The following is a 17,039-nucleotide window of genomic DNA, read 5'->3' as shown; positions in this document are numbered from 1 at the left end:
TTGAACGCGCCGACTGCTGTCTTCGGGGACATCACGACACCGTGACAATATGTATAAGAAACTGCTGTTTACTTGTTCAGTATGTTTATGTTTACTTTTGCAATATTTCATATTCATATTAGGCTTATCAAAATCTGGTGATGTCATTACTTCTTTTTCCAGGACTGCCATGCAACGACAGGATGACTACCCCCGAATGTCCACTGAGAAAGTGCGGTGAAACATGTGAACTTCTGCTACAACAGGTCATCTTGAACCTCACGCTCGCATGCTGTACTTGTGAATGGTTTACCAGGGATCTCATGGAGGGGTACTTACAATCGTCCACAAGCATTAGCTGTCTACCGTGTCACGCAATCTACACTGCAATAGCGTTGAAATTGAACACTAGCTCCGTTAATTAGTTACATCCCGCGCCACTCCTGAGCTCAACGACACAGGTTTTATTCCCAGCCACGGTGGTCACATTTCAATGGGGGCGAAGTGCAAGGACACTCGTGTGCGTAGATTTGCGTCTGAAGTTCAGTGAAAGACGGAAGCTGGAAGATGCGAAAAACGTTTGGGGGAGGGCGAAGCATGTAGGGAATGGTGTTTCATCTTGTGGGGGTGCTATCACCTCCTGTAAAGCCGTTTGCGGCTCATGGCGCATGCGCGTATCGCGTATTAGCCGGAGTTAGGTTTAACAGCCGCCGAGTGAGCAGTGGTGCTGCGCTCGCGTGGAGTAGGCTTAGCGCGGTGGCGCAGGCAGCGCCGCCAGGCGGGAGACAGATGAGGCCGGCGCACAGAAAAGAGCACCGAGGCTTTTTCTTTTGGGGTTTTGGTAGCGCCGCGGATGGGCGTCTCCCGCGGTGGGTCCGTGGCGGATGATACCGCGGCTCGTTTCCCGCGGGCCCCTCGTGGCGAGTCGAACATCGGCAACGCCGCATTCGCGGTGCATTGTATGTCTTATGTTGTCTTGGGTGTGCGTTATGTTTGCCGGGTATTGTATTGGCATTGTATAAGGTTACTTAGCGGGCTACTAGTTATGTATAAGATTCGGCTGGGGATAATAATAATAATAATAATAATAATAATAATAATAATAATAATAATAATAATAATATCTCAGGTTTAACGTCCCAAAACCACGATATGCTTGAGAGACGCCATAGTGGAGGGCCCCGGAAATTTCGACCACCTGGGGTTCTTTAACGTGCCCCTAAATCTAAGTACACGGGCCTCACACATTTGCACCTTCATCGAAAATGCAGCCGCCGCGGCCAGGATTCGATCCCGCTACCTTCGGGTCAGCAGTCCAGCGCCACAACCACTAGACCACCGTGGCGGGGCATTTGGCAGGCGAGCTCGCCGTTAAAGGAGTCCTGACACAAAAATTTTCTCACCGCGTTTTTTTGCTGCAATGTGTTGCTGGGGGCCTGTTAGTCATAACACGGCAGATCGTTTGCTGCAGCGCGCGACAGATAATTAATTACAAGCTCCTCATTACCGACACAGCCTCAGTTTCGGTTTGACAGAGCTCCAAAAACGACAAGCCGCCGGGTGCAACTATCACCACCTAGCGAGTGAAACGCTCGGTCACGTGAGCACACAGAACAGTGACGCATTTCCGCGCGGTCTGTCGTCGTCGGGCTAGTCGGGCTGATCGTCGTCTGATGGCGACGATTTTCTTGCGGCGGGGATGGAAGGAATTTTCGACGTGGCGAATCACTTCAGGTTTGACCCGCTGGCGAGGAGCGATTCGTCGGGAAGCGCGTCAAAACAGAAATGGCGGCTACGACGTCATCATAACTTGTACCGGCTGCAGCGGTTACGTAGGGGAAGTAGGGGGGTCACCTCGGGTCACCTCCGAGGGTGTCAATGCACTAGGTGCGGCCTATAATGCTGGATCGCGCTCGCGAACTTCGAAATTCATATAAAATACCTTCCAAGCTTTATTCGCTGTCGATATTTTGCAGATGGTACACGCACGTACACGGGAATCGATCCAGCAGGCTATCTCGGCCGCGAAATTTTGTGTCAGTACCCCTTTAATAAGTGGGCACATGTTGTGGGTTGCCCGACGGCATCTACTGTCTCCGAGTGCGCTGACAGCGGCTCATAATCAGACCACACACTGGCTGCCCAACGTTTCGCGGTTCGTGGCACCCTTTGTGTGAGCCGGGTTACAGTAGGCCTAGGGGGTATTTTCGTCGCTAGCATCGGCGGCGTGCTTTCTTGAGAGTGAGGAGATCGGTTGCTGTGGCGTGTTTGAACTTGTCCGCACGCTAAGAGGGTTTTAAATAATAATAAGAGGAAGAAGACTTCTCTTTCGCGCGAGCATGCGCATGCTACAGTTGGCTATGCTATTTGTGGTTTTGCCTGCGTTGATATCATCCTCAAGGCGCTCGAGGAAGAATAGGAAGACTTCTCTTTCGCGCGAGCTGCGCCTGTAGCGGTCGGCTATGGAACTAAGGTTACGCTTACGACGCGGGACATTGCCCCAGCTTAAGAACCTGGCGAGCCAGCTTCTAAAAACTAAGCGACCGAACGGGTCTCAAAACGTTGGGTCACTTTTAAATGCGGAGCATTTCTTAGTCGCACCTGCGGCGTCGGCGGCGCCGTCCACACCCCCACTAAGCATGCTCGGCTCGTCTCGTGCCGGCAGCAAACCTCTCCTCTCCCTCCAAACGCGGGCGGCGTGTATATAAGCGGCGGAGCGCGCGTTCGGAATTCAGTCAAGGGCGTCTTTACTTGGCTTTCGCTTGACTTGACGCTTTGCCTGACTAGAGTAGATGCGATGGAAGCAACAGTACCTTCAATCAGCGTCCCACCACTCGTTGAAGGCAACGTTACCCCACCCTCATCGTCGTCGGCGTCAACAACAGCAAGCAACGCAGAAGACAAGGCTGTGAAGAGACGAGCATACGACGCTGAACGCAAGCGTTTGAAGCGAGCTGCGGACCCGGAACTTCGTGCACGCAGGAGCCGTTCATGTCGTACTTGGTGTGCGCATCGTGTAACAATTAAGCATTCCCAAACATTCACGCGATACACCCACCACTCTGCGACGCATTTACTCGAGCTCCCCCCGCGGGAAGATGCGGGCGATTTGATTTACAATATAGATTACATTACAAAGCGAACATCACGGCAGTGAGGGGAATTTACAGCCTTTCCGACATTTAGTTGTGCCTTGTCAGACAGTTTACAAACTACGCTCAAAACTATTTTCCTTAATTAACTGTGTTTAGGTCATAGAAGTTTACAAAAAAAAACATGGCTGATCCCTCCGTCATAGGAATCGGTATAACACGAAAGTCAAATGTGTCTTCACAGAAGTAGTGCTTATTGTGTAGTGATATATGAGAGCTTGTACAATGTCTATTCGTGTTTGGCAGCTATAGCACCGTTTGACGTGGATGCACCCATGTTGACAGCATGTCTCTATCGCGACGACTAACGCCCATGATCATTATTAAACCGTTGTGGTAGCTGACGGTGTGAACATATATTTGGACACAGCGAATCGTAAATCCCGCGTAAGGATATCAACAAGCTCATAATCAACACTGGTACCCGGTATGCGCTTCTTCAAAGCGTCGTCAATTAAGGAGAGAAACGGCAGGGTGTGCGCTTTCTAGTAATGGGTAGCCGACGCCTGTGCTCATGCATACATAACACACACTGCGCTACAGCAACACGGGAGGTAGAGGTTCGTAGCCTGAGCCGCAAACGCGTGCGTCCCGCTGGCCTCTGTCTCGCAGGCGCGGCTCTCGCTCCACCAAGGCACGACATTCGCCCGTCGAAATCGCGTCCTTTCTGCAACGCATATTGCAGCAGTTTTGTTAGTCGGTGCTCTCGCAATTGAAGCAGTCGGCCGCGGAGAAATCCTGTTGGTGCACGTGGAAACTGCACTACTCCGATGAGCCGACGCACGCTAACACGAAGCCAAAGGCAAAGAACGTAACTGCGTCAAGGGTGCCTCGGCGACGCCAGCGCGGCCAGTCTACCTCTCTGGTATGGAGACGCTTTAACCATTACCTCCGATATCGCGTGCAATCTCGGAGGAAGCGCTAGTAAGTGTCGATCGTGAAGCATTACTTCTTGTCACACCTCACAGACGGCGGCACCGCCCCGCTCCGCCCGCCGCGGAAGAGAATGTGTGAAAGATATAAGGCGCGTTCGCGCCGTGCCTAGCATCTCCCGAGGTAGCTTACTCGGTAGCGCGTCGGGCGCTTGCCGTCGCGGCCGCAACGTCGTGGGTTCGATTCCCAGCGGGGTATCTTTTCCTTGGTTTTTTTCTTTCACACCCGTTGGCGTCCACTTTATCAACGTCATATCCGTGACGGATGTACTTGGTGGACCCCGGCATGAAACACTTTCGTGTTAAAAAGATACGCCAAAGCTTTACAAGGCTGTTCTCAATTACATGAGCCTTTGCACATATGTTCAATAGGCTCCTTCAAATTATTTAAAGCTAAAAAAATCGCCAGGCCTGCGCGGAAAGCGCAGCACAGTCACAGCGAAAGCTGGAAGAGCGGCATTTCTAGAGCCCGTTATAAACTCTCTCGTGGCTACTAATACAAGTACATTAGCAACGTACCCATTACGCCACAAATTACAATTTTTGTGAAGTTGGGAAGCACCCACCGCGACATTATTCGTTATTCTGCGGAGAAGCGAGGTACCATCTGTAAGGCATTATGTGCATTTTGTTGATGCGACGGTTGATGACGATGAATAATTATGGCGGAGCCCTTTGTAATGGGTTGGAAGCATTCAACAACCTACTCGTTGCGCAATTCGCGTTGTGTGACGCCTAGTTACAGAATTCGCGTTGTGCGACGCTTGGTGCTTACTTCTACCACACTATATCGCATATGTCAATGTGTTTCCTTCCCGACATGAAGCCGGTATTGGACCTTTTTGCAAAGCAGTTTCAAGCCCCGGCATGGCTCAGAGGTTGAATACTGGGCTCGCACGCAGAGGGCCCAGGTTCGAACCTCCTTCCATCCTGGCATTTTTTTTCTTATTTGAGCGATAGTGGTTACGGACACCGGCGGCGGCGGCGGCGGACAACTACGGCGCCAAGAACGGCCGCTGAAATGATCTCATAACAGCTTTCGCTGTAAAAGAACGAAGTGGCTGCGATGAGAAGACAGTGCACAGGGCAAGCGCTAAACACCGACTGCACGACATTACACAGGAGGCCTGTCTGTAGGTTCGTAGAAGTCGCGTCAAAGAACATGACACAGGAGGCCTACAGACAGGCCTCCTGTGTCATGTCGTGCAGTCAGTGTTTAGCGCTTGCCCTGTGCACTGTCTTCTTCTCTTCTCAGCCAGTTCGTTCTTTTTCTTCCTGTTTGCGCTAAAAAATATGACGTCTGGGATACAACACCAACTAGCCCTAGAGGAAGTTTTATTGAAGCATATTTCTAGTACTGTGGACCCTTTCTTTAACGCGACTTCTACGAACCTACAGACAGGCCTCCTGTGCCCCGCCACGGTGGTCTAGTGGTTATGGCGCTCGACTGCTGACCCGAAGGTCGCGGGATCGAATCCCGGCCGCGGCGGCTGCATCTTCGATGGAGGCGAAAATGTTTGAGGCCCGTGTACTTAGATTTAGGTGCACGTTAAAGAACCCCAGGCGGTCAAAATTTTCGGAGCCCTCCACTACGGCGTCTCTCATAATCATATCTTGGTTTTGGGACGTTAAACCCCAGATATTATTATATTAAAGACAGGCCTCCTGTGTCATGTCGTGCAGTCGGTGTTTAACGCTTGCCCTGTGTACTGTCTTCTTTTCTTCTCAGCCAGTTCGTTCTTTTTCGTCCTGTTCGCGCTAAAAAATATCACGTCTGGGTCATTACACATGTACGGGTTGAAAGCTATCGATGTGTATGAGTTACTTGTTTTGCTTGGACCTGACTACCACCTTGGGCACTCACAATAAACGATGCGAACCTTACTCGATTGACGTTGTTTTTGCTAGACGAGGCCAGTTTGGTCACCTGGCGATAACTACTACACACGCGAACCGCGATTTAGTTACGACAAAAAAAAAAATACCACAGGGAGCAAGAAACGCAGTAGCGTGACCAGCGCGAACCAGCAGCAAAAATGCGCTTGTCTAATGATGATGACAGTACCCGCAGCGCCATCTCGCCTCGCTCTATTGCAGTTCAGTACGCCGCCGCTCCCCTTATTTCCGTACTGCAGTCAAACGTACAGTTTCCGTTCTCTAAATTGGTATATATGTGTAGCGTACTCGCCCCAAGGGGGAGCGAAAAGCAAACACCTACACTCTTTCAAGTCTGGGCAAGAACTAGTTTATTTTCCAAGAAAAAAAGGCACGCCAACACAAAGGGGGCGTGGCTGCTTATCTCCCGCGGCACGTCGGTGATAACGTGAGGCATGTTGGCCGCGTATGCGCCGTGCGCCGCTGCATACGAATTGGTATGCGCACACAAATAAAAGTTCGGCAGATCCCACGTATTGTGGGAGTCGACGTTATGCGAAGCATGCGGCGGGTAGGTGACTGTGGCGTAACTTCTTTTACTTAGCGACACGTTACAAAATGACGCTAAAGATTTGTATAAATTTTATACGCACAGATATATATGTTGAAGAGACGCATATGTGTTATATAACCAGTTGTTTACGGTTGGGTAACGCTGCCAATGGCAACGTGGATATTACCAACACCAGAAGCGGTAAGCTGATATGTATAGTGCTTGTACGTGTCCCGAGAACGCACGCACGTTTCACGAGCTCGTGTGCATGTGTGCAAGACGTTCTTGACAGTTCTTGAACAAGGACATCATCACCGTGATCAGTGAGCACCAGCAGCTGGTCATGACTAGTCATAGGATCCGGTCGTGATCGTGGTGACGAGGCGTCCATGTGTAGTGAAGTGTGCGGTATAGTAGAGCTATTGGAATTCGTGGATGCCTCGGTCATTTCGTCGACAAATTGTCTGTCGACAGAGCCGACGCAATGTCGGAACCTCAAGCCACCCTCCGCGTTGGCGAGGTGGTGAGGTATAGGCCATCGAGCCTGGTCAACACCACCTAGATTAGAGAAGGCCTTCCCGTCCCCTCCCCTCAACAGCCTGACGTCACCACAGTCAGATCGGCGGCGGATTGAGAGGAGGGTAGGGGAGGTCGAGGGAGCCGACTAAAACGACGAGAGAGTGACATGGCTTGCCACGGCTTACGGCTGTGAACTAATGCGGGGCCAATCGCATGCTCGAGCCCGACTGCGGCAGCTTTTTTCAGGAACCAAGTTGACAAAAACTTGCCCCGGTAGTCTCATCCTTCGCTAAAAATTTTTTTTTTCTTGCTACATGGCTTGATTACTACCGTTGTGCATGATGTATGTTACAAAAGGCGCTGCATTTCAGCCTTCAAAACTTCAAAGTTCTGTTTGTAGCGGAAAGTGTGTGCTGTGCTCTGGCCACATTGTGCTCAAACCACGTTGTTTTAGTGGCGGTCGCAAACGAGCTGTCACTGTCACGCAACTCAGTATAGTATTGCTGCCACGGCATGCATTAACTACCAAGCAGTATGCCTGGCTGTTGTTGTGCGCCCAATTGCAAATCTAATTATGCCGGAGAACCCACCGTTCGCGTCTACAGGTTCCCCGTCGGCGCCGCTGAAAGAACAGCGTGGACGCGCGCCGTGCCGCGTAAGGATTTTGCGCCATCAAAGTACACAGTGGTAAGGAAGTCTGCCTTTTCTTTCCTGTTACGTTGCTCTCATATTTGCTTTTGCGGTCGCATAATTGTGGAGACTGCTCGGTATTTCTGTCGTTAATTTACATGTAACGTTCTGTCTGATTCCAGCTCTGCGAAAAGCACTTTCACCCGAGTGACTTCGTCACCTCGACGAGCTACACGGACACGGTCACTGGCAAAGTGATTGAAGTTCCGCTTAAACTCAGGCGTCTAAAGCCGGGAACTGTTCCAAGCATTTTCCCTGGCTGCCCCACGTATCTTTCTCAAGACAAAAGTGCAGCCCGCGAAGGCCCAGAAGAAAAACGGGCTCGTATGGAGGCCAAAGCGCTGCAAGATGCATTGCAAGAGTCACTCATCACTCAACAAGAGGAAGAGCAGAGCAACGCCATCTCCTCTCTCGAGGACCTCTTGTGTCACACGGACAAGCTTTTGGTGGGAGACTTCTGGAGCAAGGTGATCGTGAAAGACAGTGTGTGGTTCTTGAACTTTGTGCCTCAAGATGCGCCGGTAGTGCGTTGTGCTATAGTTGTATGTGCCGACCTCTGTCTCAAAGTATACTTTGGAGAGACACGGATTGAAAAGGTAGGCACCGTTGTGTTCCCTGTTTCAATTTCGGACATTAGACAACTTGGTGATACACTTGACCGCGTTGAGGAAATTGTAAAATGCTCCCAAAATGATGAGGCAAGTGTTGAACTTCTTTTGCGACGTATGTTGGCACACTTAGAAGAACTGTCATCATTACAGTTTCCGTCTGACTGGCAGGCAGAAGTGATGAAGTTTCTGAGGCAGCAAGTTGAGATTGTTTTGACCAATGGAGCGACGTATCCAGCCGACTTACTTGTGTTCGCCAGTATTATGTTCACAATATCGCCACACGCTTACAAGTTCATGCGAAGTACATCGAAGTTGAGGCTTCCTCATCCAAACACTATTAGGCGTGTTTGTGCCACATACAACATTAGTCCTTCTTTGGAGCAACAAGATGATTTGTACTTGTCGTATGCCAAAAAAATGGCATTAGCACTCAAGGACCATGAACGGACTGTAACGCTCATGATAGACGAGATACATTTACAGTCCTACTTCGAATATAAAGGTGGCTTTGTCACAGGTGCAGCTACGAACAGCAACATTGCTGCAAGGACAGCATACGTCTTCATGATTCAGAGCCTTTTGTCATCCAACAAAGATGTTGTGCATATTCTACCTGTTGCAAAACTCGAGGCGAAGGACTTGCACTGCTTTATCAGGCGCCTCATTAAAGAGCTAGAAGATGCTCGACTTCGGGTGATCGCAGTTATTTCTGATAATAATTCCATTAACCGCAAAGCAATGTCTTTTTTTTCTGATCCCCCCAAATTTAATATTGTCTATGCACACCCATCTGATCCTTCAAGACCTTTGTTCTTTGTTTTGGACAGTGTTCACATTCTCAAGTGTATCCGTAACAACTGGCTTAATCAACGTAATCCTGGGACTTGCATGTTTTTTCCCGACATAACTGAACTTTCCAGTGATGGACAAGTGTTAACAGCATCATTTGGCACTTTGAGGAAGGCACATGAAGAGGAAAGCAATGAGCTCTTGCGGTTGGCGCCCACATTATCTTTAAAAGCATTAAATCCATCCAACTTGGAGCGCCAGAATGTCAACCTCGCCCTGAAGATTTTCAACCTTTCAACTATTACAGCACTCACAAGTTCCAAGTTAGCTCAACTTCAACATGCCAAAGGCACAGCTGAATTTATCCGCATCATCTTGACTTGGTGGAACATCGTAAACGTCAAAACGCCTCACAAGGGCCAGCGCCTACGCGATGGCTTTCAAGAGCCTGTGAGAAGTCTGTCTTCCCCTCAGATCGATTTCCTCAACAGTGTAATTGACTGGCTAGAATTTTGGGAAAGTCTAAAGCATGATGCAGGCCACCTGACTCGCGAAACACACAGTGCATTCCGCCACACTTGTCACGCTCTTGTAGAAGTAACCCGCTACTGCATTGAAGAGCTCGGCTTCTCGTACGTGTTGCTGGGAAAGTTCCAAACCGACTGCCTAGAGGACAGATTTGGAAAATATCGGCAGTTGTCGGGAGCGCAGTATCACGTGTCTATACGGCAGATATACGAGTCGGAGCACAAGCTCAGATTGCAAAAAGTGCTGGAGCTCCCCGAACTCCCTCATCTAGATGTTCTAACCCCATGTGGCTCTCTTAACGACCCACAGTATATGAAGCGGTTTGGTGTTGCCATAAGAGAGCAAGACATCAAGAAGAAGCAGCCGATGCTTCCTGCCATTACTTATGTGGCAGGCTACTGTGCACATGCAGCTGTAAAAAAGCTTGCATGTACCTCCTGCAAGGACAATCTTGTTTTAGAAGACGAAAGTTTTGAGAATGATGATTTTTCACTTATTGCCAGTGCCACGAGAGGTGGCCTCAAGTTTCCTCAACCTGTAGTTGTGCAGGCAGTTTTGACAATGGAAATAGTGCTTGAGCAACTCGTAAGCGAGAAAAACGCGACTGAGTTTTATGATTCTCCAAAGCAAAAAGAGCTTCTTGTTGCCTTGACGTCATCGCTTACTGATAGCGATGAAGACCTTGACACTTGTGATCGGGGGCATTCACCACAGCTCGTCATGAAGTATATTCTTAGTGCGGCTGCGAATGTTTTATTAAGTAATCTGTGTAAACAGAACAATGACAAGCTTACGGCCAGTAAACAAGAAAAAAAGCGAAAGCTAAAGACACTGCAGCCTTGACCTTCTTTAGCTGCATATGCAGGCCATGTTGTTTTGTAAGAAGCTGCATATGCAAACAAGCATATGTTGTTTGGTAATAGTTTGTACTGTTTTGTTTGCATGTGAAATGATTTGTTTGTAGGTATTGTTATGCCATGTTCATTTTGAACTGTTGAAAGTGTAATAAATGAATGAGAAAGTTGACTTTCGTTTGTATTTATGAATGCCTTACTAGAGATTGCTGCATCAGTCAAGTTCAAAATACTTTCTGCATCAAATCTCGAAGTATCGAAGTCATACCAGCAATACGTGTGTTTGCTAAATGCCCCATCGGTAACGGTTGTCAGGAAAAACTAATAAAAAAACAAAGAAATCTTACGATTGTTTACATAAATGTCTGAAAAAAAATGGGATGGTGGGTTTGCATGCCGACAGCCAGTGGTCCGCGGGAGCACTTTGTACGAATCAGAAATAAAACTACATTATTGAAATAGGTTATGTGAAAACCTATTGCATAAGAAGCATTTGTGAGGGTAAATTTAAATTCACAGGCTGTTTGCATGCGAAGAGACCGGTAGCGAACTCGATACAACCGTTTCGGCGCAGTGAAGCCAACTACCAGGCCGATCTCACTTCCGTGACGTCACTGCAGCGTGGGGAGGCCTTCAGTATTTAGGTGGTGTTGGCCTGGTAGGCCTGGATAGTGGTACGTAGACCAACATCAGTGGATGGTGTTTGTCGTATTCGTAGACTACCTGGGCGTATGTGGCCTACGTAGCCTAGTCTACAAAGCGGCTGTCAATTAACCTGGCATCATCCTCGGTCAGCCTGAGGCCATCGCCCAGCCTTGTAAGAAATGAAGAGGACACTGCGTCGTTCTGGTGAACGAAGCGCACTTTACGGTGTGGTGATGTGAATACCATCTGTAACTTTCGTTAGTGTATTCCGAGCAATGCTTCAATATAGCTTGCTGAATCACAGAAATACAAACGTAATGTTTATTAGACTGCTATAAAAGCGGAGCCAACACTGGAACTACAGGTGTTAATCTGATATGACGCCTGTATCGTAGGCGTACACATCGTAGGAGTATCATGTAATGTTTATTGCTTTCTGGTAAAATTAGATAGCCAGCACCACAACCACAATTGAAGTTGCCCCGATATTCCGCCTGCGTAGGCTGTTTTTCCAAACCAGTTTATAGACCTGGCGTGGCTCAGTGGTAGAATACCTGATTGCCACGCAGAATGCTTGGGTTCGATTCCTGCTGGGATCCTAATTTTCATTTTTTCCATTCGTTGAGTCAGCGCTGCCGAAGTTGGTTTTCCTTAACGCTCTAGCATTTAAGTTACCAATGCCTGTTCTCGCCGTTCCTGGGTAGATATAAACTGTCAATCACCTGTGGCGCATACCCGTACACCGCGGCCCGTGGTAAACGGGTATGTGCCACACGTGTCTAGTGGAAAGAGTTTGACGATGTACGTGACAGGATTTTAACGTTATTCATGTCATGACCCGGCAATCATATTCGTCAAATCCTCTTACCCTCCCATGCAAATTTTGGTCTACACGAAGTTAGGGAGGCGATCATGAGAGCACCCAGACGTAGGCGGCTAGATAGATAGATAGATAGATAGATAGATAGATAGATAGATAGATAGATAGATAGATAGATAGATAGATAGATAGATAGATAGATAGATAGAAACGCTCAAAGTGCCAGAGGTTCGCTAAGAAATGCTTCGCATTTAAAAAAAGTATTTGTTTACGCCAGGAAAATTAATGCTCCTCACCACATAATACTTCGCTGAACCGACCAATGTGTTACGAATGCACACTGCCGGCTAAGTGTATATACAGTAAAACTCGCATACATCGTAATCAAAGGGCATCGCTAAATAGTTCGATATACCCGTAATTAAAAATGCATAAAATGTCTGTCTGAAGCTTAAATATAGTTGGTACATGTCTCGATATATACTGAGTATGTGCAGCTCAATGAAACGAAGACAAGAGGAGACACATAAATGACATAGCCAGTCTATGTCCTTTATGTGTCTTCTCCTGTCTATCGTTTCATTGTGCTGCACATACTCAGTATATATAAGAAAATATTCATGCGTCTCGGACTGTCCCTCGAGACAATTGTTCGTTCTAAAGCTGCTGTGAAGCCGTTAAAGTTTTCCCATTACTTATTTTTCATCAACCTGCTCGTGTGAAACGTGTACGTATCGGACCAGACAACACTTTGCGCCACTGAAGCAACCTGGCGATACATCTTTCCGGCAACTAATTGCAGCCACAGGTAGCAAGCTTCACAGCGTGGCATTTAGTTTTCGTCGCATTACACCCCTGTGTAGCGGTAAAACTTACGAAGCAATTCCTTCATTGTGGAGCGCAAAGAAATCTGTGCTGCGCACGCCGCCCATATTTTGACTCGTACCCTGCTTGTTTACGCCATGCTTGCACTGCCCCTTGGATTCAATGCACTATATATTTACATTATATATACGTGCTACAAGATGACAGATTCACTATAGTCAGCTTTATGGCATTGCACTTGTGTTATGCCACAAAGCATGTACTGTGCATCGACAGTTCGTTGTGCAGCGAAGCCCACCAGTAGGGAAATCGTAACTGCCACATACGTTACCCGATGCTTTGTCTTCTTTAATTACAAAAAATGCACCCACGCCGTCTCTAGTCACCGTACGAGCACCCAAACGTCTAATAAATGCGCAATTGTGCATAGCAAAGGTTTCTTCAATTCTTTTACCTGCCACGCAAACGAAATTAGCAGCAAACCTCTACATTAGAGAACAGACCAAGCCACTTCTTGGAATAGCTTGGAATAGTGTCATGGAGAACCTTAAATATGCCAACAGATATTATTACAAGATACCAATGAATCAGATGGCCTGAAGCGTATCGCATAGTGAACTTGCTGCGCAATTGCGACGAGGCGCCACTACGGATTTCTACTTCAAACGCCAGCTCATTTCAGGTCAAATAATAAATGCGCAGATGATGGAATAATTTCTTAGCGCTGCTGATAGTCTTAACGATCTGTATAAATTCAAGCGAACACTCGCGAGGTAACATAAAGCAGGGCATACACGGACATTTTAACGCAACGCACGCTCTCGAGTGCCTCATGTTTCACCTCACTTGAAGACCGTCGGACACATCGGATTCGAAGGGGATCGCGAAATAACTCGATATATCCATTATTACAAATCGAAAATACGCCTGTAAACTTTAATATTCACACGTCTCGGACAGTCTCATGAGATATGACTGATTCCTTTAAGTTGCTTCGAAGCCGTAAATGTTTTATCAACCACTTTGCGGCAGCGAACCCTTCTCGGCCACGAAGGGCTAGAGGTTCACAGCGTGACGTTTAGTTTTCTTCGCATAACGCCACTGTGCAGCGGTGAAGCTTAACAAGGCAAATCCCTCATTCTGGAGCGCACTGAGTTATACCAGGCGCTTACATTGGAACACCGTTGATACCTTGAAGAGTGAACTTGTTGGCTAGTTGGTTCAACATAACTTAAGGGAGCAGCGCGAAAGACAGGGACAGAAAAGGCACACATACACCCACACGTAGAGCAGTATGTGTGGTTGTATGTGTGCCTTTTCTGTCCCTGCCTTTCGCACTTCATCCAAACTGACAGCAGAGTCGATGACGTCGTAATTGAGGCTGCTGGTAGTCTTAGCAATCTCAGTCACTTCTAAGCGAACACTCGCGAGGTAACACAACAAAGCATGACACAGATACACAAAATCTTTAAAGAAGACACGTCATCAAGTGCCTCTAACTTCAAGTTTCAACTCGGCCTCTCGTCACTCTCGTCAACTTGACTAGGGAATTTCTGGGTACACCACGGCGCTAGTTTTGCTCGGAAGCACAAGGTAGCCAACATGAAACATGCTTACATAGTGTTCACTAGATGGTGCTGTCGTAGCCACCTCTAGTTCTCAGAAAGATCCCTAGATGGCGCGCAGGCGCTCGCTGGGAGATCGTGGTGGTGCTGCTAGAGGACGGACGTGTTTTTCGTGGGCTCCGGAATGACAGCGTCAGATAAGTGGTTTTTTTTTTTTTTTGCATGATTCGAGCTTGTTTCTTTAGTTAAGCCACTAGATTGCAGCTTAATAGAGCTTACAACTTTGTACTGTTGGTACAAAGTGGTGTGACAGTCGCTTCGGGTGTTTTTTCTTTAATATTTGTTTGTTCGGCCACCACGTGGCTGAAAGGTGCACGGGTGCTTTGAAGTGTAACATACTTGCGGAGTTTTTTGATATCATTTGGCTTTAAGTGTATCTAATCTGCCGCGTGAACGATCTATAGACATGGTCAAAAAGACCGTAAAGTGTTCAGGATGCGGAATGGGGCGGAAAATAGAGGTTTGTGAGGATGAGACGACAGAGAGAGCTGACGCCAAGTGTAAGCAATGCGAGTTAGAGGCGAAGATGGAAATAATGATGGCCGCCCAGAATGAGCTCATGGTGAGAATCTCCGACCTGGAGAAAGCGGTAGCGACAGAGCGGGAAAAAACGATGGCTATGGCGGAAAGGCTTAAGTCAGCCGAGGAGGAATGAGCAAAGGTAGCCATGCCAGCAAAGGTAGCCATGGGGAACAGGGAAGCAGGCGACAGCGGGAACAATGGGGCATCGACCCCCACAGTAGTAGGCGCGAAGGGGGAAACAGGTTTTGAAAAGACAGGTGCAAGGGTCACAGGACCCACCTTCCGCGAAGTAGTCTTGGGAACGGGAGGGGACAAAACAACAGCAGTAGCACGCGCTAGTAACAGGTGCAGTGGCCAGGTGCGGGAGAGTCCAGCAGAAAAGTCGGATCACGTGATAATCGCCGGGGACTCGAATTTAGCTACATGCGCAGAAGCAGTCAAGGAAAGGGTGAGAGGCGACAAACGAGTTTTAATAGGGAAGTTCCCGGGCCATAGGCTGGGATCAGTGATGAGACAAGCTAACGCAAAACTCGCAGCTAAGTCTAATGGACGTAACCTCGTGATAATCGCGGGAGGTCTAAACGACGTCTTGAGTAACGAATCAGCCGAACTAGCGACCACATTGGCGAAAGGGGTCGATGAAATGCGCGCCATTTCCCCTCAGGTGCAGATAGTGGTATGCACAATACCGGAGGTACCGGTGCGTGACGGCAACCTGCAAAGAGCGGTTGTCGACGCAAACAAAGAGATATGGCAGATGAGTAGAGAGAAAGGCATCGAGGTAGTGGAAATAAACAGAGAGGTGCACAGGTGGGGTGGTTTTCGAAGAGACGGAATACACTTCGATAGCAGGCTTGGCCATGAGGTGGGTTGGCGTCTTGCAGGACGTGCAGTAGCTTTTTTGGGGGGCACGCGGGCCCTTCGGTGCCCATGGTAGCTTGTAATAAGGAAAACAACCAGGGGGACTCTTTGACAGGTAGTATAGGAAAAAAACAGAGAAAAGGTAAAAGAAGGGAGAAGGCGCGTGTTGCAATTAGTTACATTAACATGCAGGGTGGCAGAAAAAAGGCAAAATGGTTAGAGATTGAGGGACAGTTAAACAAGGAACAGATAGGTGTTTATGCGGTTACAGAAACACACCTTAGAGACTTGGAAGAGCCACCACATATTGAAAATTATGTTTGGGAAGGATGTAACAGGATCACATCAGAAAGGAGAGGTGGGGGGTTGGAATGCTAATTCATAGCAGAACAAAATGGGAGAGAGTGAAACAAACGTGTTCAGAGCACATATGGGTTTCGGGCACAGTAGGTGGAAAGAAAACGTGGCTAGGTGTAGCTTACTTGTGGACAGGGAATAACTGCAGAGAAAAGAATCTGGAGATAGTGAAATGCATAAGCACCGATATTAAAGAATTTGGTCATGATGCCGAAATAATCCTTCTAGGGGACATGAACGCTCACATTCATGACCTTGACGGATATTCAGACACCAATGGCAAGTTATTGCTAGATCTCTGCGAGCAACATAGTCTTGAGATAGTTAACGTGGGGCCTAATTGTGAGGGGCAGATCACGTGGGAAGTCAGAAACAGGCAATCGAGCATTGATTACTGTCTCATGACAGAAGGAATATATGACAAACTTAGAGAGATGAGAATAGACGAAGAAGGCATTAACAGCTTGGGTAGTGATCATAAACGCATAATATTACAAATGGGATATAAAACTGAAAATAAGAACATAGAATCAAAGTTTGGCAGCTCGTATCTAAATGACAAACAAATAACAAATATAGCCGCAAGAGTCGAGGAAAAAGTAGACGAACTACCAGGCAAAGACTGGAAGTATAGTGAGCTGCTACATGTAATCACGAAAGAAATGGAAATAGAGAAGAAAACTATTTGTTGGAAAGGAAAGAAAAAGCCAAAAAGTTGGTGGAACAAAGAAATCCGGGAAGCGATCGAGATGCGACGTCAGGCATCACGGGAGCACAGACAGGCAAAAAAGGAGAAGCGGCCACAGGACGAAGTCAACCAAATATGGGAAATATATTTAGAGCAAAAATCCATTGTGCAGAAATTAGTCGAGGCAAAAATTAAAGGTGAAAGTGAACGCTGG

At 47.8% G+C, this 17,039-nt stretch overlaps 2 protein-coding genes across 2 annotated transcripts in view; one reads left to right on the top strand and one right to left on the bottom strand.

Moving 5' to 3' along the window:
* Positions 1-17,039, bottom strand: part of LOC119393119 (anionic trypsin-2-like) — a 140,638-nt gene that overhangs the window by 30,907 nt on the left and 92,692 nt on the right. The window lies entirely within an intron of this gene.
* Positions 7,579-10,541, top strand: LOC119393118 (uncharacterized). The gene is made up of 2 exons (XM_037659943.2): positions 7,579-7,697; positions 7,823-10,541. Exon 2 carries the CDS (start codon positions 8,027-8,029, stop codon positions 10,469-10,471), a length of 2,445 nt encoding a protein of 814 aa, XP_037515871.2. The 5' UTR covers positions 7,579-7,697; positions 7,823-8,026; the 3' UTR covers positions 10,472-10,541.

The sequence above is a fragment of the Rhipicephalus sanguineus genome, chromosome 5 (assembly GCF_013339695.2).
Source record: "Rhipicephalus sanguineus isolate Rsan-2018 chromosome 5, BIME_Rsan_1.4, whole genome shotgun sequence".
Classification (NCBI taxonomy): Eukaryota; Metazoa; Arthropoda; class Arachnida; order Ixodida; family Ixodidae; genus Rhipicephalus; species Rhipicephalus sanguineus.
This window is presented reverse-complemented; position numbering and strand designations above follow the sequence as displayed.

What these genes read in the sequence shown, in the direction of transcription:
- LOC119393118 (XM_037659943.2), top strand. Translation starts at nt 8,027, where the DNA reads ATGGAGGCCAAAGCGCTGCAAGATGCATTGCAAGAGTCACTCATCACT.